Source organism: Peromyscus californicus, unplaced genomic scaffold (genome assembly GCF_007827085.1).
Source record: "Peromyscus californicus insignis strain IS unplaced genomic scaffold, ASM782708v3 Scaffold_3__1_contigs__length_106647218, whole genome shotgun sequence".
Classification (NCBI taxonomy): domain Eukaryota; kingdom Metazoa; phylum Chordata; class Mammalia; order Rodentia; family Cricetidae; genus Peromyscus; species Peromyscus californicus.
This window is the reverse complement of record NW_026294551.1, coordinates 26,020,571-26,043,129: the sequence shown is the minus strand read 5'-3', so window position 1 is coordinate 26,043,129 and position 22,559 is coordinate 26,020,571. Positions and strand designations below refer to the sequence as shown.

General features: G+C 49.1%; 1 protein-coding gene across 4 annotated transcripts; it reads right to left on the bottom strand.

Annotated features, from left to right (window-relative positions):
* Positions 1 to 586: 586 nt before the first annotated feature.
* Positions 587 to 21,831, bottom strand: Snx11 (sorting nexin 11). 4 transcript variants are annotated; one of them, XM_052757460.1, is made up of 9 exons: positions 21,621 to 21,831; positions 19,358 to 19,417; positions 18,393 to 18,447; positions 16,735 to 16,821; positions 16,352 to 16,452; positions 13,834 to 13,929; positions 13,399 to 13,614; positions 11,613 to 11,880; positions 587 to 1,485 (listed from the first exon to the last, which is right to left on the bottom strand). In XM_052757460.1, the coding sequence occupies exons 3-9, from the start codon at positions 18,432 to 18,434 to the stop codon at positions 1,483 to 1,485; spliced, it is 813 nt and encodes a 270-aa protein (XP_052613420.1). In that variant the 5' UTR covers positions 18,435 to 18,447; positions 19,358 to 19,417; positions 21,621 to 21,831; the 3' UTR covers positions 587 to 1,482. The 4 variants fall into 4 exon arrangements, with proteins under 4 accessions (XP_052613420.1, XP_052613417.1, XP_052613419.1 ...); XM_052757457.1 differs by lacking the exon at positions 587 to 1,485 and having other exon boundaries at positions 10,442 to 11,880; positions 21,621 to 21,822; XM_052757459.1 differs by lacking the exons at positions 587 to 1,485; positions 21,621 to 21,831 and adding an exon at positions 19,538 to 20,258 and having other exon boundaries at positions 10,442 to 11,880.
* Positions 21,832 to 22,559: the final 728 nt, after the last annotated feature.

Genomic DNA, 22,559 nt, shown 5'->3' with positions numbered 1-22,559 from the left:
TGTTAAGAAATTGTTTTAACTTTAATCCCAACAGTCGGGAGGCAGAGGCAGGTGGATCTTAGTGAGTTCAATGCCAACCTGGTCCAGGACAGCCAGAACTATTACATGGAGAAACCCTGTCTTAAAACACACACACACAAACACACGCACGCACGCACGCACGGGCTGGAGAGAGCCGGGTGGTGGTGGCACACACCTTTAATCACAGCACTTGGGAAGCAGAGGCAGGCGGATCTCTATGAGTTCGAGCCTGGGCTACAGAGTGAGTTCCAGGAAAGACACAAAGCTACACAGAGAAACCTTGTCTCGAAAAACCAAAAAAAAAAAAAAAAAGGCTGGGGAGGACCCGGGTTCAATTCCCAGCACCCACATGGCAGCTCACAACTGTCTATAACTCCAGTTCTAGGGGATCTGACACCCTCACACAGACATATATGCAGGCAAAACACCAATGCACATAAAATCAATAAATCTTTAAAAAGAAAAAACACAAAAAATAACGAAATTGTTTTGTTTTTCATTTTTATTTATTTATTTTTCTATTATCAGCTTGATACAGTACAAATTATTATCCTAATAGTGAAATGTTTCACTGAGGCTTGCCCAGTGGATCGTTTTGTTTTTATTCATTTATTTTTTTTTTTATGTGTATTGGTGTTTTGCCATGGATGTCAGGTCTGGAACTGGAATTACAGATAGTTGTGAGCTGCCGTGTGGGTGCTAGGAATCAAACCTAGGTCCTCTGGAAGAGCAGTCAGTGCTCTTAACCACTGAGCCATCTCCAGCCCAAAAAAAATTTTTTTGTTTTTGTTTTTGTTTTTTCAAGACAGGGTTTCTCTGTGTAGCTTTGCGCCTTTCCTGGAACTCGCTTTGGAGACCAGGCTGGCCTCGAACTCGTAGAGATCCACCTGCCTCTGCCTCCCAAGTGCCAGGATTAAAGGCATGCGCTACCACCGCCCGGCCCAAAAATTGTTTTAATTCTATCAAAATGTCACCGCTGGGCATTCTTACCATCTGCAAAGTGGGTAGGGACACTCACAGAGAAAAGCCTAGCCAGGGAAGGAGGTTTGCGGTTGTCTTTCTGGACAATCATCTCTGGAATCCAGACTGCTAGTGTCTGGCCAGTTCCTCAGACTTCCTTTGATTGGTTACTTGGTTGCTTTTTCTGACGTGATGAATCTCTGAGACAGAGACGGAACCAAGGCCTGGGAATCAGCACATTGGAGAGCGCCTCTGTGGGCACTGTGGCCTGCTGTGTATGGAGTCCCAGACAGGCCGAGGAAGCCATTTCTCAGGGGCTCTCTAATCCAGGGCTCTGCTCCCTTGCCAGGTGCCCACACACAGTTCTGCACATTGGAGAGGTTGGGAGCAGAAACCCCGGGACCAGACAACCTGGGAGTACATCTTTCCCTCTTGTGGTCTCTTGGCATCCGGTGCCTCTGTTTCTTCTGTGAAGAACGGGGTGTGCTCTTCCTCAGCAGGTCACTGGGTAATTAGAAAGACAAAAGGATTTGTCAAGTCCTGTGTACTTGGAGACGTACCTGGCCCACGGTAACTGCTCAGTAAGGACTAGCCCTTATTGCCAAACTATGTGAGAAATTTTGCAAGACAGGCACCTGAGCAGCTATAGGAATTTTATACTCCAAACGGCCTCTTCAGAGCAGCCCTGGATTGGCAGAAGACAGCCTTACCTCTGTCAGGGCCATACCGTAAGCAAATTCTCATCTCACATCGCCACGGGCGAGAAAGAAACCAGACAGCACGCAAGGATGTCGGGAGATTCCAAGTTTTTCAAAGTGGAAAAAAAAATCTCATGGTAATTACTCATTTCCAGACCCAGAAATAAAGAATGGAAACAATTCTTTGTATGACGGATAGAGAGGTGAGAAAACTAGGTCTGAGGTGGGGGGTGTAGATAGAGAAGTAGCCGGAACATCCCCCTATTACCCAGGGTGCTGGAGGGGAGGGAACCACTAGGTGGCAGCATATGAGCAGGTGAACCGGAGAGAACCAATTGCCTCCTGCTTTAGGAACTCCTTTGCACCAATCCCAACCCATAGGTAAGAACAATGGGCATTGTTCAGTGTTGAACACAAAACCCTTCTGTGCCTACCCATCCTTCCTGGGAAGGCCCCGCCCTCAAGTCCTCAAGAACATGACTGTGTGACTACCCTGATTCAGACACCAGGAAGGGGGGGTCCCAGAGGAGAAAGAGCAAGCATCTGGGGCAGGGTGGGAAGGGGGTTGAAAAATGCTCTTAACAGCACCGCCATTGCTTCCAGCATTTAAAACAATCCCTTGGTAAAGTGATCCCTTCTGCACCTGTAGACCTAAAGAAACCGTCCTTTGCCAAACTGCAAATGTCTCCCGAACTTCTGTGCACCACAGAGAAAGCACCATACTCAGACCTCTGACCTTTTTAGCAGTAAAATTTAGCAGAGAGAGAGAGAGAGAGAGAGAGAGAGAGAGAGAGAGAGAGAGAGAGAGAGAGAGATTATCCCTAAAAGACATACACAAAGAGGCAACCTGGAAATCTGTCCTCAGCAAGGAATAGTACACACACCAAGAATCCCAGCACTCTGGAGGCAGAGGCAGGAGGATCATCCTGGTCTTCAAGGCGAGTTTTGGGCCAATCAGGGCTACACAGCCAGACCCTATCTAGAGGGGAGAAAAATTTACTTAGGAATTGTTCTGACCCTGTTATATTGAGAAAAGGCAAAGTGGGTATGGGGATTTGATGATTCTATCCACACTCACGCTGAAGGGCATTCCCTGTTGGGACCAAGTTCTAAATGAGACTCTGATTGTTTTGGGGGGTTTGTTTTGTTTTCTGGGGAGTCATTGCTTTGTTTCTGTGGGTTTTTTCCAGAGAAAACAGATTTCTTAAGGAAAAGTGGGGACACTCTCAAAAGTAAGAAGGAGATCCTTGGGAGGAACATGTTCCTCCAGCTGGTTAAAAACTAAACCTCACACAACAGACTACTCCATTAACAGCCAAGGTCTCAGCCAACAACCTCAGATGGCAGCTGCCTAATCAGATTTCTGTTTCTGTTTGGTTTGCACTAACCCACCCCCACCTCGCTGCCTGCCACTAACTAGACGACTGGGACCTTAGGCCACTGAACTAGTGGCCTTACACAGAGGGCGGCTTCTTTTTTTTGTTTTGTTTTGTTTTTTTCATTTTTCACTTTTTCAAATTAATCAATTTATCCACCTTTCTATTATTAGCTTGATACAGTATGTATTCCCATCTTAATTGTGAAATGTTTCATTGAGGCTTGCTCAGTAATTGAGTAAAACCAAAACTTATAAGTCACAGTGAGGACGGCTTCTTAATGGCACCAGTTGTTGTGGTGAGTGAAACGTAGAGGAACAGAAGTGAAAGATGTTTTCCTTCCTTGACTTTAAGAAAAATCAGTGGGGCAGTGGTGGCTCACGCCTTTAATCCCAACACTCAGGAGGCAGAGGCAGGCGGATCACTGTGAGTTCATGGCCAGCCAGGCCTACAAGGAGAGTTCCAGGACAGCCAGGGCTGTTACACAGAGAAGCCCTGTCTTAACAAGCAAAAAAAAAAAACCTCCTCAGATGCCAGGGGCATTGATCAACGCTTTCATCTTTAGCCACAAAACAACAACAAAATAACCAAAAACAGCCCCATCCCAGTGGTGTGTAGTCCTCCGCCCCTGCCCCGGGCTGCTCCCCTGCCCCGGGCTGCTCCCCTGCCCCGAGCTGCTCCCCTGCCCCGAGCTGCTCCCCTGCCCCAAGCTGCTCCCCTGCCCCGAGCTGCTCCCCTGCCCCAAGCTGCCAGGAGCAGTTCTGGAAGGATGAATCTTGAGTGGCACAGATTTGTTAACTCCAAGAGCAGCAGCAAAATCTAGGGGCTGACTTCAGGAAAAGCGGCCTCTACTTAGAGGTTCGCCATGCTGAGCCCAGCGCACAGCCCAGTGACTCACTCATTTGCTAGTGTATAGATTATCACGCCTCGCTCCCTCCACCCAGCCATTGAGGTTCCCAGTGGAATTTGCAAAGATTGGGCAGGGAGTCTAAAACTCACAACTAAAAGAGAGATTTCTCTTTTTCAAGGGATTTGAATTATTGCCCCACTTCCCTATCCAAAACTGGTGGGGAAACATGCTGTTAGGAATTGATAGCCATTCTCTGAGATTGAAACAATGACTCTTTTTAATCTTAAAATTGCATTTATTGGGGGAAGGGCATGGGGTCACAGAGCATGTGTGGAGGTCAGAGAACACTTTACTGGCCCACCATGTGGACCGTGAGACTTGAACTCAGCTGGATAGGTGAAGGTACTCCAAGTATCTCACTGATCCTGAGTTTTAAGCCATATCCCTCTTGGTACAACTTTTTTTTTTTTTTTTTTGGTTTTTCGAGACAGGGTTTCTCTGTGTAGCTTTGCGTCTTTCCTGGGACTCACTTGGTAGTCCAGGCTGGCCTAGAACTCACAGAGATCCGCCTGGCTCTGCCTCCCAAGTGCTGGGATTAAAGGTGTGCGCCACCACCGCCCGGCTTGGTACAACTTTTTAAAAAATAAATATAATGGAGGAAAACATTGCTAGGGGAAACAGGTACAATAGAGTGGCCTTATATTTTCATAATCGAGACACTGTTTTCTGGTATTTTTGAGATGTTCTCACTGAGAAGCCCAGGCTGACCTCAAACTTGAGATCCTCCTGCCTCTGCCTCTGCCTCCCAAGTGCTGGGATTACAGGCGTGTACCACTTTGCCTCATCCCTCTTTTTTGAGACAGGATCTAAGTTGCTCAAGCTGGCCTTGGATTTATGGTCCTTCTGTCTCTGCTTCCAGAACAGCTGGGGTTACACAGGTATACCACCATGCCCAGGTCCAAACTGAGGCACATTTGAAAGTGAAGGAGGGTGTTGATGTTCGCTGGGATGTGTGTGCACACTAAAAATAAGAGAAGTGAGCTGGGAGCCAGGCGGCAGAGAGATGACCCAGCTCTCCTGGCATGAGGCCTGGCAATGTCCCTTCTAATGAAGTCCTTTCTCCTGCAGGCCTGGCTTCTCAGTAAACTTGCCAACCAGGCTTCCTTTCCCTGATGCCCAGGCTGTTCAGAGAGCCTGGTGTCTCTGGCATGAAACTGCTGTGAAGCTGGCTCACTGTCAGCAGCTGTGTGTTCCAGTCCCTCCTGGGGTCCCATCACAATCCTCCACATTTCCACCTGGCCGAGTGCCACTGAAAGAAAACATTCTATGGCCCTGGGCAACAGTCTGACACTTCCTTGCCTCCTGTGACCGGAGCTCGTTCCAAGAGGTTTCTAGTGCTGGTCCTCCAAGAGGGCATCTGCTTCCACTGCAGATACTCTCCACCTGATGGTGAGCAGCTGGCCATCGTGGGCCAGAAAACAGGCCACAGACATTTCCCTCTCACCCACTGGCCACTTGGCCTCACCGTACTGTGAATTCCAAGGCAGTATACACACACCACTGCTCCCAGGACTGGCACCCTCCAGGAAGGCATCTGGTATTTGGACACTTGACGTCCTTTCTCCAACATCTCTAAGTTTACAGTGGCAGAGTAGTGTATCTCAACCTCAGCAAGTTGGGCCAGAAAGTTTTGTTTTGTTGAGCCTGGTCTCAAGAAATCTAGGCTGATGTCCAACTCCCTAGCTGCTGAAGATGCCCTTAGCTTTTTAACCCTTGACTTACCTCCCGGGCATATATGCAGAGCTGGGGACTGAACCCCAGAGCTTCCTACATGCTGGGCAAACACTGTACCACCACCAAGCTACATCCCCTTGTTTTTATTAGAAATGGGATTTCAGTCTGTAGTCCACACTGCTCTGGGATTCACTACGTAGCCAGAGACGGCCTCATTCACACAGCAATCATCCTGCTTTAGTCTCCTAAGTGTTGGGATTCTGAGTGAGCCTCCACATCTGGTCAGAGGTCAGAAAATCTATTTTGTTGACGGCTCCATAGGACATTAAACAGCATCCTTGGTCATCACTATCATTTCACTCTCCATGTATCCACACACACTCACGACAACAAAAATGTTCCCAGACATTGCCAAATGTCTCCTGAGGCAAAATCCTACCCCTACCCTCACTTGAGAACTGTCTCAAGCATTTGGCGCATGCTTGGAGCCAAGCCCTGCCTTCCAAGTTTGTGCGTTAGCACTAGATGAGGATCACAGAGGTGGTTTCTGGCAGGACTGGGGAGTCAGCGCACAAGCCCACGGGTCCTTCAGGACTGAAGCGCCAGGCAGGCAGCTCCTGACCCATGGTGAACTAACTCACCAGCCCTGCACTGCTGCAGGTCTGTACTGGAAAATGACCAGGGTCTGACTGACCAGGGCCAGCCTCGAGGCTCCAGAGCTGCAGGCCTGCCAGTCTGGAACTCTGGGCTCCTTCCCCTTGTCTCCCTCTGCCAGGGCAGGAATTGGGAAGGGCAGCATAGGAATGCTTTACTGGGACCGTGAACAGCAATACCACTTCAGAGCAAGAGGTAGAAACGCAGTGCATTTTTATGTAGCACAAAGGAGCATGCAGGCCAGGATCCCTTTGAATTCCCTGAAGTGGGTCAGACTGGTGCTGCACATTGCACTTGGGGGTACTGACTGCGGCCCCCTGACACCAGAGGGAGATTCAGGACAGACTGTTGTCTGGGGTTGTGATTTTCCTGGTCGTCACTGTTAGCTTAGAGGAAAGTTTTCTCGTACAAAATGACTCCCCGGAGCTCTGTCAAGAACCAAAACACAAAACAAAAACTAACCAAAATCCACCACCCCCTCAGGAGGCACAGAGACAGGATGAGGCTCTGGTGCCTTTGTGTTTGCCTGTGCAGGCCACACAGGAGGGCCAGGCTGCCGTGATGCCAGCCAGAGCCCTGCCGATGCTGCCTCCCCTGGGCACTGAAGCTGAGGCACCTGGAAGGGTTATTAGCAGGATTGGAACTCATCCCTCTGCTGGGACTAGATCATAATTACAGTAATTTTCTAACAGAGCTCGGCAGTAGGACTGTTTAATCAGCATCCTACTCCCCTGTGCTCTCAGCCCTCATCACTCAAGGAGAGGAGTGGGATGGCTCTTAAAGAGACAGTGCCCGCCTTTCAGCATTCCGAACAGATGTGCCCTAATTGGCAGAATCTATCTAAGTCTTGTAGCTTACAGCAGGCAGGTTGCACTGTCTCCAGCAGGCTGCCTGGGGCCCTCACTCTTCTAAGCTGCAGGGCCCCAGGTCAGGCTGCTGGTGGGCCAGGATCCCTGACCAACACAGTCGCTAAGGGAAGAGACATACAAGCTTAGTTCTCTGCGGAAGGGACTGACAAGCTGGCCCCTCTGCATTAGTGGAATGGGAGAGAAGGACTGAAGACTTAAAATTATGGCTGGTGGGTTCCCGTGAACCGAAGGTCAGAGCCGCTCTCAGGAACATCCTCACCAACTTCCCAGTGACCTCACTCCACATCCCTAGCGCCTCTGTACTCACACTGTGAAGTGCTGGCCACCTAGTGTCTCTATCCTGCACACTGTGAAGTGCTGGGGTTTCTCTGCTTTGCTTGAGGAGTAGACCCATCTGCCCTGAACCGGAGGGAAGCACTCAGCTTCTGAGGAGTGTGGTGGCTCTTGCTAGCCTTTCCAGCAGAGGTTGTCTGTGTTGATGGCACCTGAGACTTGAGGTCACCAGCTTTCCCTTCCACATCTAGTCACAGCCAAGGCGGAACTGTTTCTCTCTCCAGAAGGATTTCTCTTCCGATGTGAGGACCGGCTCTGCTGGAAGGGACAGCATTTCCAAAACAGTTCCTTAGAGAGGAGCTGGGGGGGGGGGGAGTTCTTTCAAGGTGGGCTGAGAACTTTCAGGAAGAGAGTACAGTGGTAGAGACTAGGAAGCAGGACACGCAGCCGAGTCCAAAGGGTTCCGTGAGCCAGGCTCCATGGCTTCCACAGAAATGACCCCTGCTGGTAACGCTGCCCTCGGGCTAGGATTGTTGCCCACTGCCCACACTTGAAGAAGAAGTGCTCGAGCCTGAAGAAGTGCTCCACAAAGGCCACGCACCCCAATCCAACATTCCTGCAGCCTTGGTGAAGTCAGGCCAGGGGCTGCTCCGATCCTATCTCTACACTTGGAAGTCCCCTTGAATCCTGTGACCTGTTTGTAGCTCCCTCAACTTGTTAAGAATACCATGTAAGAGTTGTGGTATGCAAATTCACCAATATGGAACTAATTTAATCTCCAATCTGGTATTGGATGGCTCTCGGAGCAAAGCTACCAGATGGTAGGAGCCATCTAGGACTCAGAGGTGGGAACCTAAGACCCAGGAGCCAGAAAACTAAGAACGGTGTGAGGTTTATTTGCTGTTGTTGAGAGTTTCATACTATAGCCCAGGATGGCCTGAACACCCTCTGTAGCCCAGGCTAGCCTTAAACTCACAGCAATCCCTCTTGCCTTGGCCTCTCAAGTGCTGGAATTGTGTGTCACCACGCCCTAGCCCTAGTACTACAGAGCTTGGAAAGTACCTCCTACAGAGATCAGGCCCACTGGGTATAGAAATCACACACACACACACACACACACACACACACACACACACACACACACACATCCCTCCAAGTCCTGTCCAGGCATTTCAAAACTATCTTTTACAAGTCACACCCAGCTAGAAATGGAATATGAGGCTTGCCTACCCTGCTGATTCTGATCAAATCAAATAATCATAGGAAACTATTTTTGCCCCTGAATTTCCCCACCTTCATTTTTGCTACCAAATAACCTCAGTCACTCCCCACAGGTCCCTACCAAATAACCTCAGTCACTCCTCACAGGTCCCTACCAAATAACCTCAGTCACTCCCCACAGGTCCCTACCAAATAACCTCAGTCACTCCCCACAGGTCCCTACCAAATAACCTCAGTCACTCCTCACAGGTCCCTACCAAATAACCTCAGTCACTCCCCACAGGTCCCTACCAGATAACCTCAGTCACTCCCCACAGGTCCCTACCAGATAACCTCAGTCACTCCACACAGGTCCCTACCAAATAACCTCAGTCACTCCACACAGGTCCCTACCAGATAACCTCAGTCACTCCTCACAGGTCCCTACCAGATAACCTCAGGCACTCCTCACAGGTCCCTACCAGATAACCTCAGGCACTCCCCACAGGTCCCTACCAGATAACCTCAGGCACTCCCCACAGGTCCCAGAACTCCGACTCAGATTAAGGGGATGACTAGACTTGGGTCACAAAAGCTGTGACTAAAGCAGGCACCAAACTTGCCTCAAACCTCAGATCAAAACAAAGAACGCTTTGGACTCTACATCACTCCGTGGGCCACTCCCCACAGCTAGTGACTCATCTCTCACAGAGAAGGCCACCCAGCTGTGGTGACTAGACTGCAGCACATACTGGACAGAGAAAAATGCGCGAGAGGCCTCTGGCATTGCCTAGATAAAAAGCAATTTTCTTTGGGGTTTGCTGTTTTTCTGGTACGTGGGCCCATGCTATTAGGAAAGCTCGCTCCTTCTTCGGACATCTTCTCCAGCCGATACCCAACTCAGCACAGCCTGAGATGAGAAGGCGCCTGGCCTCACATTAACTGAGGTGCTGTTGTACGCACTGCTGCTAATGGGTCATTAAAAAAGCTGGGAGTCTGAGAAATCGCAGCCATGTCTGAAGAGCGCCTGCTGTCCCAGCAGCCCAGCCTGCTGGCAGAGCTGACTGCCTCGTACCGACTCCAGGAGGAGAGAGGAGAACAGAAGAAGGCCAATCCAGCTTGCTGTTTTTTGGCTGAGTAGGGAATTGACACAGACCACCTCCAGCTCCTGTCTGGAAGTTTTGAGATCAGAGAGCTTCAGGCACAGCTGGGTTCACAGCTGCACCATTTGGAGCATTGGACTCATTAATATTCATGAGCCATCCCCACCAATCGGCAGAGTGGATGCCATTAGCCTAGCATCTGTCGGGTTTTGTGAGGGTTGTGCATGGAGTTTTTTCCCCTTTTAAATGAACTTCTTTTGACATTTTGGATCTGCCTCTGTAGGTTTTCCATCCTCGCTTCGCTCTGATGCATCATATAAAGGAGAGACCCAGGGGAGGCGGCCAGGAAGGGGGGATGAACGCCAGCCAGGGCTTTGCATCTGCCTGTTGACAAACTTTATTTCTCTTTTAGCACCTGGCACCTCAGACAGGCTTCGAAGATGGAAGCGCATCAGGTAAATTATACCTAACAAGGTTCATGCCCAGAACTGTGAGAAGAGCTGGATCCTGGCTCTTTGGAAAACAGTCCCTCCTGCAGCGGTGAACTTGAGTCTCGCACACAATGCAGGAGAGCTCCAGCACACAGTTCTGTGGCGAGTGTTATTTCCACGCTGATAAATTCTTGATTTATGAAAGTAACTCCTGCCAGCTCTCTCCCTCCTTCCCTGCTACAGCTTGTTAGACACAAATTGCAACAACAGTCTTAAATACTTGCATTTTATTTCAGGCCAAAGCCCCTCAACTCTGAACTAAATGCCATGGCAATCCCACAACACAGGCCAGTAGTGAAAGAGCCCACAGATGGGCAGATGGCCAGAGGGGAGAAAGCCCACAGAAACCTAAGAGTAGAGTGGCAAGGGGAGCCCAGCAGAGAGCCCACCCTAGCACTCCAGTGCCCAGCCCCTGCTCTCTGCAAACAGGATCTCGGCAGCAGGAGGGCAGAAGCCTCAATGTCCGAAGGAAAGCACGTGGTTCCCCATCTCCATCCCTAGAGCCCTCCCTTCCAGGCGGAAACAAAGCCTGTGTGCCCCTCTGGACCGAGCATGAGGCTTCCCTGCAATGCAGCAGTGGGCACTGAGGCAGCTAAAGCCCTGCGCCACCGGGCTGCGATTCAGAGAGAAGAAAGGAGCCCGCTTTACCCCTGCAGAAATACCAGCTCTGCTTTATGAGCAGAAGATGGGCAGCCCAGAGCCACCTCTGCCAAAACAAAGCCTCTGCGCTGTTCCCTTCCCCCTGGCTGCGGCTAGCCACTTTGCCTCGATGGTCTTGAACTGCCTGCCTGCAGCTCTCAGGCCCCACTCAACCTGCCAAGGTCTTGGAAGATACTGGAAATCCCATTGATAAGAGTCACATTACTGCCATTTACTGACAAGCAAGGAGGTGGTGAATAAATATTCACCACCCTGTCCACACAGGGAGGCAGGCAAGAGGCAGGCCTCCCACAACCAAAATGTTCCAGGCAAAAACTGCAGCCTGCCAAGATGAGAATATAACAATAGAAGCATTCTGTTGGTACAGTATTCAATATGGCAGCTAAAAATCTGCCATGAAGAGGTTCCCCAAACTATTCACCCGTGGCAGTGCACCTGAAGAAACTAAGCTCCTGCAGAAGTAAATATAGTTCTACTTAAAACCAACAGCTTCTGGACCCTGTGCTTAACTTACAAACACCGGTGTGGTGTTTATTCCCATGGAGGAGACACAATAAGCAGCCACAACCAACCTCTGCATAGCAAACCTGAGTAGATGTGGATGGAGGGTGCTAAACAGGCCGACTCCCCTGCACCTGCCCTGTGCCCAACCCCACCTGAATGCGACTGTGGCCTGCATCTTTTCCACCACCCAAGAGAACCTAGAGCTCAACCACAGCTCACCTCCCCCACAGTGTCTAGCTGACCAGGGTCCAATGGCACAACATGGTCCCCTCCCACAGCCCTTCTCACAGGCTGGGACACAGAGAGTCCTTCATCGGGTCCTGCAATATCACAGCATGATGGTGAGGAGCTGGGCAGCAGCATAGGACTCTCTAAGGATGGGCCCTCAGAGTCCATCACCGGAGCCCATGTTTCTAAGTGGTCCTTCTCTTCACTGAGGGGTGGAGAAGGAGAGTTCCTCCTGCCTGATCTCGGAAGAAAGCAGCAACTGGGAAGGAGAAGAGGAAAGAAAAAGATGGGCATGAATAGATGATAAAAATGAAGAGATGGGCATAGACATATACATTTCATTCATTTCATTCATCCAGCCATAAAAAGGAATGACATGGGCTGGAGAGATGGCTCAGAGGTTACAACCACTGGCTTTTCTTCCAGAGGTCCAGAGTTCAAATCCCAGCAACCACATGGTGGCTCACAACCATCTGGACTGAGATCTGGTGCCCTCTTCTAGTCTGCAGACATACATGCAGGCAGAATGCTGTGTACATAATAACTAAATCTTTAAAAAAAGAGAATGAAGTGCTGAAAACATGCTGGAGCTGGTACAATGGCTTAGTGGGTAAAAGGCCCCCACTGCCAAGCCTGATGACCTACTTCAATCCCCAGGACATGGCAGAAGTAGAGAACTGACCCCAACAAGTGGCCTTCTGACCTTCACATGCATGCCATGACCACACATATGCACAAACACACACTCAAACAAATGTGAGTTAAAAAAAAATTTTTAAGCATTATGCTGAATAGAAAAAGCCAGGGGTTGGAGAGATGGCTCAGTGGTTAAGAGCACCGACTGCTCTTCCAGAGGTCCTGAGTTCAATTCCCAGCAACCATATGGTGGCTCACAACCATCTGTAATGAGATCTGGTGTCCTCTTCTGGCATGCAGGGACACATGCAGGTAGAATACTGTATACATAATAAATAAATAAATCTTTAAAAAAAAAAAAGAAAGAAAAAGCCAGATACACCTGCCATGTGACTCAGAGTGTTTGAAATGACCAGAACAGGCAGATCCAGACAGAAAGTAGACTATGGTTACCAGGGGGAATGGCCATTGCTCACTGGGGTGGCGTTTCTTCATTTAGAATAGGAACATGTTAAGAGCCGAGGAGGTCGCTTGATAGTAGAACATACACCTAACACAAGTGAAGCCCAGGACTTCATTCCCACCAGAATCACAAAAATTAACTACTTAGTCAATTTTCAAAAAGAGCCCAGTGTAGTGCTGCAGCTGCACACCTTTAATTCCAGCACTCAGGGGGCAGGCAGATCTTAGGCAGATCTCTGTGAGTTTGAGACCAGCTCGGTTTACAGAGCAAGTAGCCTACATAATTGAGTAGGTCTACACGGCTGGGGCTATACAAAGAAACAAAAGAAGAAGAAACAGAGTGCTGTATACACACACACCTGGAATCTCCGAGCTCATGTCTGAAGCAGAAAGATCACGAAAAGCTGAAGACTGGCCTGGTATACAGTGAGTTCCAGGCCAGTACGGACCACACAAGAGACTGCACAAACAAAAGAAAAAGCCAGCCAGGGAAGGCTGCCCTTCTTTCTCCCTGAGTTTCAGCGGGACCTCTAGTTTCCCATTCAAGACAGAGAACCAGGCCTTTCCAAGGCTACCAATGCTGTGACATTCCTTTCCTAACACATGGGCATGCCACACATCCCATGTGTCACTGTCACAGTGATCCCAGCCCCAGGTTCCTTAACAGTCCTCCAATTACCTGTTACGCTGGTCTCCTCTAGCCAGGTGAGAGGTGCTCTGCCTCTTCTCCTCCTGGGCCCAGCCACAGTTGGACATAGCATAGCAGAGAATGGCATCGGACACAGTCAAGGAGCCTCGGCCCTGCACACAGGCTTCAATCTCAGGGACTGAGAGCTGGCTTTGGAGGAAGAGGTGCAACTGACTGTCTGACAGAAGGACCACGCTCTGCAAGACCCTGCAGCAACAGAGAGCACAACACCGACCATGTGAGGAAGCAGCTGTCCCCATCCCCGAGCCTTTGGCTTCACAGAGCACTGGAGATGGGGGTGCACAGGAAAGCAAGCCACCACAAATGCGACCGCAAGAGCAGGGCAGGGGTTTGCATCTGCCTGGCACCGTCCTGTGGCCCTGCCTCCACTGTGGTGGCCAGTGCTAACCCAGCACGTCCACTCACTTTTCTAGGAAATGCTGTAGGCCTTGCCGTCGCTTCTCAATGAACTCATCAGAGCTGCCAAAGAAGGTGGACTTCCCAGGAAGTTCAGGTACTGGCCTGTGGAAACATAATGTAACACTTAAAGTGAAGCATCACTCCAACCCCACCCCAAAATAATCCCCTGAAAAGGGGCCCAATCAATACAATTAGATTTTAGTAAGGGACGTGACAGAGCTAACACTGGTTGATGGTATGCCCTATGGCAGGCACTTCGCATCACATTTCCACAAACATGGCATTTAATCTTCCTAAAAATCCCGTGAGAAAAACATTAGTGTCCTCCTTTTAGAAAACCAGAGAGGTGACATAAAATTCCCACTGTCTGCCAGGTGTGGTGGCACACACCTTTAATCCCAGCATTTGGGAGGCAGGCTGATCTCCAAGGTCAAAGCCAGCCTGTCTACAGAGTGAGTCCCAGGCCTTGTCTTTAAAAACAAAACAATCCCCATTGTCACACAGCACAGGTAGTACGTAGGTCTACGATTCCAAAGCCATGCTATTATACCACTCCATCTAGTATGCACATTCCAACATCGATTGCTTTTTTCTTCAGGTGTATGAGCTTGCTTGATATGTACACCATGTGTGCACAGTATCCACAGAGACCAGAAGAGGGAATCAGATCCCCTGGAACTGTAATTACAGGCAGTTGTAGGCAACCTAGTGTGGATTGCCAAACCCAGGTCCTCTGTAAGAGCAACAAGGGCTTTTATTTATTTATTTATTTGTTTGTTTGTTTATTTATTTATTTATTATATATACACTATTCTGCCTGCACGTATCCCTTCAAGTCAGAAAAAGGCACCAGATCTCAATACAGATGGTAGTGAGCCACCATGTGGTTGCTGGGAATTGAACTCAGGACCTTTGGAAGAGCAGCCAGTGTCTTAACCTCTGAGCCATCTCTCCAGCCCCGCAACAAGGGCTCTTAACTCTAGTCCCTTTGGGGACTTTATGACACATGGCCTCACTATGCTATGGAGCCATGGCTGGCCTGGAACTTGCAGTAATCCTCTGGTCTCTGCTTCCTAGGTGGGAGGACTACAGGTCTGCTCCACTACACCCAGCTCTACTACCTCTGTGCTCTGCATTGGGATGGGGGAGCATGTGCATACACACATGTATGGAAGCCAGACGTTGACAGAGGATGTCTTCCTCAATTACCCTCCACTTCATTTGTTGAACTGAGTCTCTCACTGAACCCAGAGCTAATCCATTTGGCTAGACTGGCTGGGCATCAAGCCCCTAGGATTCCCCTGCCTCTGTCTCGCAGCACTGGGATTACAGGCTTCTCACATGGGTACTAAGGATCCAGCTCAGCTCCTCCTGCTTCGCAACGATCATGTTACCAACAGCCATCTCCCCAGCACCCAGCTTACGTTCCTTCTTTAAGGAAGAGACTTCAAGCAGGAATGTGGGTCCTTTCTCATAAACTAAAACTATCTATTCCACATGTCTATAATCACAACTACTCAGCAAGCTAAAGCAGGAAGATGGAGCATTCGAGGCCAGCCTGGAGCTACACATACAGCCTCTATTTCAGGGAAAAACAACAAACAAACAAATAAAACAGATCACTCTAGCCCCAGAATTTGCTATAAATGAAGTGAGTTATCGCATATTACTGTTAAACGTCCTTAGCTTCTGTTATAAGGCACAGGGAACACATTATAAAGTAACAAGAAGACAGGGCTGAAGACATAACTCAGTGGTAGAGTGATTGCCAACCACGTACAAAGTCCCGAGTTCAATTCCCAGCACACAAGAAAAGGAAAGAAATAGACACAGACACTCTCAGAGAGAGAACAACAGACAGAGGCAGACGGGCAGACAGACACCCCGAAGCAGCCTAGAGGAGAGGGACGAAAGGAGTCAACTGGCATGGCCCATGGCAGTAGCCCCATCAGTCCCACATGGTAACTAACTAGGCAGACCACCCACCAGTGATCATCCTGAAGTAAATGAAGGGAGACAGAGGCAAAAGAATCAACAGTTGCAGGCCAACCTATACTACAGAAGCCCATGTCTCAAAAAAAACAAAACAGAAAATGTATCTAGGTGTGGTGATCTATGCCTGTAATCCCAGCGCTCCAGATGTTGCCACATGAAGAGTGCAAGTTCAAGGCCAACTTGGACTACACAGTGAGACCCTGCCTGAGAAAAGGAAGGAACCTGGAGTTTACAGAGAAGATAACTTACAACATGCCAGGCACTAAAGAAGCTGGGAGCTGTATTAAACCATGTTTAAGCCAGTGAAATATATATGTGCACATAGACACTTTTTTCCCTGTTTATACAATTTTGCTAGGTCAAAAACTAAAAAGGAGGATGTTGGTTTTCTTCACTGACTTAAACATAGGATTTAAAGCACTTCTTTAGAACACGCCTGGCATGTTGGAAGTTCTTTTCTCTGTAAACTCTAGCTCCATGTGACCCCAGAGTCTACTCAGACCTGAGAAGGCAGCAAGAGCAAACTCACACCAAGCCCGCATTCCTCTGCAGCTGCTTCCTCAGCCACACAAATTCACGGTAGCGGCGCCGCACACACGAGGTCTTGGCAGTAAAGGCCTTGCTGTTCGTCTACAAGAGGAGGTTGGTAAAAAGGGTTAAATGGAAAGGACTAAGCCCATATGACTTTGCCATCATCACTCTCATTAAGGGGCCAAATGATCAGGCCATGGTCCCCAGACCAAGATGCCACTGGACAGGCTGAAAGCAATTCACAATTACACCTCGTGTTTTCTTCACCATGCTCCTTTTCTCTCAATCTTCTGTCTCGGGATGTTGGGAACACCCGCAAATCATTTCCACTTCAGCACAGCCCATAGCCCTGTAGCAGCCCCATTACAGAACATGACTCACATGAAGGAATATCTTATAGTCCACGTAAGAATTCCAGGAACCCTCATTCTGCACCCGGGGGTCCTGAACACGCACCGTGATCACCTCCTGCAAGTGTAAAAAAAAAAAAAAAAAAAAAAAAAATGCTCCTTCAGCTTCAGCTCGCGTCACACAGAAAGAAAGTGGTTTGGTTCAGGCTTTGGAGCCCTGGCTGCCCTGGAACTCACTATGGAGACTTATTGCTTGAACATGTGGCATTTTTCACAGATCTACCTCCTAAGTGTTGAGATCATAAGACACCACACCTAGCTAGCAAGGCAGCTCTGACCGCACAGTAGTTACCAAAGTTTCTAACTCAATACCAACTTCCAATCATTGTTCTAGTCAATTCAACAAGTGTTTACTGACATGGTGTGTGCCAGGCACTGTACTAAGATAGAGCATAAATGAGAAACAAAGCTCCCTGTTCTCCAGGAGACCACAGGCCATCCCAACTAGTACAGGCCTATGAGCCTAACGACTTGGGAGGCTGAGGCAGGAGAGTCAAGAGTTCCAGGCCTTATCTGAGGAACTTAGTGAGACTCCAAATAAAAAAATAAAGACATCAAAAGAAAAGAAAAAGGCTGGGCAGTGGTGGTACATGCCTTTAATCCCAGCACTTGGGGGCAGAGGCAGGCAGATCTCTGTGAGCTCAAGGCCAGTCTGGCCTACAGAGGGAGCTCCAGGACAGGTAGGGTTACACAGAGAAATCCTGTCTCCAAAAACAAAAATAAGTAAATAAAGAACTTCGGACAGTGGCTCCCTCCTGTAATCCCAACACTCAGGAAGAAACAGGAAGACTGTCATCAAGTTGAAGATGAGCTAGTTGAAGTTCTAGGCCAAATAGGACTATCCAGTGAGACCCTGTCTCACTACATAAAGATAAAAAGAGAGGCCGGGCGGTGGTGGCGCACGCCTTTAATCCCAGCACTCGGGAGGCAGAGCCAGGCGGATCTCTGTGAGTTCGAGGCCAGCCTGGGCTACCAAGTGAGTTCCAGGAAAGGCGCAAAGCTACACAAAGAAACCCTGTCTCGAAAAATCAAAAAAAAAAAAAAAAGATAAAAAGAGAACTAGGGATATACGGCTCAACAGTAGAGCTGAGCACTCACAAGCCCCTGAGTTTAATCTGCACAGGGAACGAGTAGACAAATAAGAACAAAGTATAATGATAAATATATATGAAAATGTCCTAATGAGCTCTATTTCTTAGATAAATAAAAATGTAATTTTTTTTGTTGTTGTTGTTTTTGTTTTTCGAGACAAGGTTTCCCTGCATAGCTTTGCGCCTTTCCTGGAACTCACTTTGTAGACCAGGCTGGCCTGGAACTCACAGAGATCCTCCTGGTTCTGCCTCCCAAGTGCTGGGATTAAAGGCCTGTGCCACCACCGCCTGGCCTAAAATGTAATTTTTAAAAAGCTTACATTCTAGTACATTCCAACCAATGGGAAAGTTAGTCGAAATGGAAGCTCACTTCTCAGCATGTACAATTGCTACTGATTTCCTTCTCTTGGCTTTATTTTGAGCCCATCAGACACACCAAGAGTATATTAGGGGAAAACACAGCACAGATGGTGATCTGCATCTGTGTCCCCTCCTCCTAAAGGCCCCCCAACTCTGACCACCTGGAGCCCACTCTTACCTCCAGCTCTTGGTTCTCCAACATCCTACACCAAAAGCCCATGGGAAGAAAACATCTGGGGAGGAACAGAGGACACAGGAACAAGCACAGTTAGCAGGTATGTCCTTACCAGGCTTTGTCAGGGCAAAACCACAAAAGTTCTTAATAGACAGCCCTTGGGGAAACCCAGGTCAACTCCCCTCTCCCTAATTTAATCTTGTGTAAAACTTTAAAGAGGAAGGGAAAAACACCCACATTAGTTAGTAGCAAATTAAAAGCCCTGGGGAATTTGTCTCCATTCTCAGACTACCCCTGGGAACCTCTACAAGGCCACCTCAACCTAGAGCTTCTTGTGTGTGGAGAGTGTGTCGTGGGTGGCCAGAAAGGCAGGTGGGCTCCCCTGTAAAACTTCTGCCTGAGGACCGTGGCTTAGCAGCCTTGTGGAGCACGGCTTTGAAAAGGAGCCTAACAGCACCCCCTCCTGGTTATTTAGAGAGAACCCAGTCCCTACACATAGCAATGCTCCAGCAATCTAACCAAAGTTACCTCTAGACAGGTGAATCATTGAGCTGGAGTGCTCCTGGGAGCACCCAACTGAATGGTCCAGTTACAGTTACCACCTTCCCTTATCAGCTCTTTAGAACTGGAGCCAACCATTGTAATCATTTCCAATCTTGACATACCATCCGGTTTGTATCTCTGCCCAAGCACCCCACAGCTTCACAGGTCAACTCAGGATGCATTCCGCTCCTTTGTAAAGATTCATTAAAGCCTAAGCCACTGATTTCCCCCAGTGTGGTAGTTTATGTGTACAGCGACATCGCCCACTCCAACAAGGGGACCATGATGTCACCTTCTGTTAAAATACAGCACTAATCTTCTTACTCCTAGAATCACTCCAACAGCATCCACCCTGGCGCCGCCTCCACCCCCTTCCTCTCTCTTAAGAGCAGAACAATAAGGTTTAATTTCCCTTTCCAATTTACCTTGAAATGAAAACTGACTTCAGCCAATATGTACTGCCAACAAATGATCCGGGCCGGCTCCTGGGAAAACAAGCCTATCTAAGCTCTCCCTCTCCTCCCCCCATGCTCATTCACACACCCACTCATTTTTACAGTCCCACAATTAATTTTAAACACATTCTCTTATTAGTTCTGCCTTACCATTAGAAGAGCGCATAATGAGCTTCCGTCTATTTTATGTTTTGCTAACACAGGGCTAATGTTTCAAAAGAAGGGGAACTCATTTACAGCATGAAATTAGCAGAGCAAACAGCTTTTGCAATTCTTTCCAGTATCCCAGAAGGTCTCACTTCTACAGACAGACACTGCACGCGGGGACAAAGCGACATGGCAGATGACAAAATTGAGCTACACTGTGGCGCAAACCCAAGGTTCTGTGATTTCAACACCATCATAAACAGCATCCTTGCTGACAATCTGAATTTTCATCTGCGGCAGTCACCACCTCCAACAGGCCCTGAACTGAAATGCAGGAAGTTCAAATTCCCCAACAACCCAGCTCAACAACAGTCCAGACCGAAACAAAGGTCTGTGACCAAAACCCAGCAGACAGACTTGCTGTGAATAATTAACCACCTGGGGTTTCCCACCTCTTTCTCTTTTTAGGCTTTTGCCGATCTGCCAGCATACAAACAGAGAGTTAACTATTCTGAAGTGTCTTTTTGTAGTACAATAGGAAAGATGACAAGAAAAAGAGTTATCTCCACTAAAGGGAGTTCACACCACTCTTCCTGAAAAGGTTTGCGAAATTCAAGACTAGTTCAGTAACTAGTCATCATACCTTTGGTCTCAAAGAAGAATTTGAAAAGGGGCCCGCAGCACCCCCATGTGGAAGTTTTTCTCCTTTAGTGTGGAGCTACTATCACATAGAAACAACCAAAAACTGGCTTTTAAAAATTCCAAGTCTCCATATGTTTGTATGCTTAAACCTAAGTTTAAAGGGCACTGAGGAGGTTCTGGTTGTAAATTTCCTTAAAACAGTGAAACTACAAAAACCTAGGTTCCATTTCTTTTTTTTTCTTTTTTTTTTTTTTTTTTTGGTTTTTCGAGACAGAGCTTCTCTGTTTAACAGCTCTGGCTGTCCTGGAACTCACTTTGTAATAGACCAGGCTGGCTCCTAACTCACAGAGATCTGCCTCTGCCTCTGGAGTGCTGGCATTAAAGGCGTGTGCCACCATCACCCGGTAAAACCTAGACTCCATTTCTAACCACCACTACTCTCCATCAATTTCCTTCCCAAAGACACCACTCTTTGGAAGAAAACGAAGTTCATCCATTCCTGGAGAAGCAGCAAGTTCTTAACTTCAACTTCAGCTCTACAACCTAGAGATGGATCTGTGTGCATCCACCAAGGAAGGATAAAGTCAAGTACTCTCCAAGGGTTAGGTGGCTTACGCAATGCTAACTCCATGTCCAGGCCCTTTCCATCACATCTGAGGTGCTGTTTGCTTCCCTCAGCAGTACCAGCACCAACAGTCCTGGGGAGGAACCAGATCTTTTGAAGGATATAAAGTTGAGGCATTGTAAAGCTCACAACTGCTAATGCAAGGCCTTCCCCTCATTTTTTCTGCCACTTAAACTACTTCAAGAGGCACGTTCAAAACAAACCAGGCTGCAGAAAGTTTGCGCCCAGGAGCCTCTCGCCTTTTCTGACTCACTCTTGAGCCTTTGGTGTCAACAGACAGCAGCTCAAAAACCTCGCCTTCCTGAATACCCACGGGTGGTAGAGGCAGTTCTCCGGCCTGACCCTCCATCCCGTCCATCAAGCAGCTGTTCGACCTGTCAGTCGACAGCCCACTCATTCCACCTGGAAATAACTTACAGGGCGACCATAATTCCCAGTGTCTGCGAAAAATACCTGCCATTTTCTCCCACTCCCGGCCACTTGGAGAGCTATCCCCCAAACTCTGACTCTGGACACTCCCTTCCATTCTTATCAAACCAGATGGAAAACAGCCACATGCTCCTTCTCTCCTTTCCCGGTTAAACCGGGGACGAAAAGACACCTTCTATTCTCGAGGTAAACTGAACAGCCAGGCTTCCTTTCTGGTTGGGTCCCCAGCAAGCCCTCCTCACTTTTCACACCGGGCGGGAAGACAACCCCGCTTCCCTGACAGGTCAAGCGAGGCCATCCCCCAAACGCCACCACTGCTCCTCGAGCCGGCGTCCCGTCCCCCGCCCCAAGCAGCACCTACGAGCCCCGGCCCCGCCCACGGCCCCTCACCTGAGAGCAGCAGCAGCAGCAGCAGCTCTCCACAGCGACACCACCAGCACCGCACCATAGAGCCCGAGTGCCGGCTTCTCCTTCCGGGTGAGTCGCCGGCGCCCCGGTGCACGACGGGAGGCGGCTCCCGGCGGACCAATCCTGAGTGCCCAGGACGCCCCCACCCCTGCAGACCAGGGCTCTCAGTGGCGACCGCGGGTCCGCCGAGGCTCTCCGCCCCGCCCAGACTTGAGCGGCAATCCGGATCTTTCCGGAAATCGCTAGGGGCGCGAGAGGTGGAGCGCGAGAACTGAAAGCCCTCGGCGTCCCCTCCAGCGTTTCGTCCCGCCCACCGCCGTCAGGCGCGCCAATCAGCGCTCGGGGAGCCTCATTGACGGGCTGCGAGAGCATCTCGGGAACCCAGGTGTCTGTAGGGTGTTACGGGGTTGTCAGTACTGTGGGGAGCTTCCACCCTTTGCTGGAGTCTTACTGAGATCTCCAGAGGGTCCCGCTTTGAACCTCGGAGGTTGCAGTTCCCCAGCTGAAATGTCAAGGGCACTGCCAGTTAGATTTGGAAAAGCCGCGCGGGTTATCCCGGCAAAAACCAAACGAGATGGCTCACACCTCACTGTGACTCCCCGAGACAAGCCCAAAACAGGATCACCTAGTTAGTAAGCAAGAAAAAGCTGGTGAAAATGCCAACCCTGGGGCCGGGCGGTGGTGGCGCACGCCTTTAATCCCAGCACTCGGGAGGCAGAGCCAGGCGGATCTCTGTGAGTTCGAGGCCAGCCTGGGCTACCAAGTGAGTCCCAGGAAAGGCGCAAAGCTACAGAGAAACCCTGTCTCGAAAAACCAAAAAAAAAAAAAAAAAAAAAAATTAAAAAAAAAATGCCAACCCTGGTGACATTAAATTTCCTCTTAAGGCAATGAAAGGGCTCCCGCCTGGAATCCTAACACTTG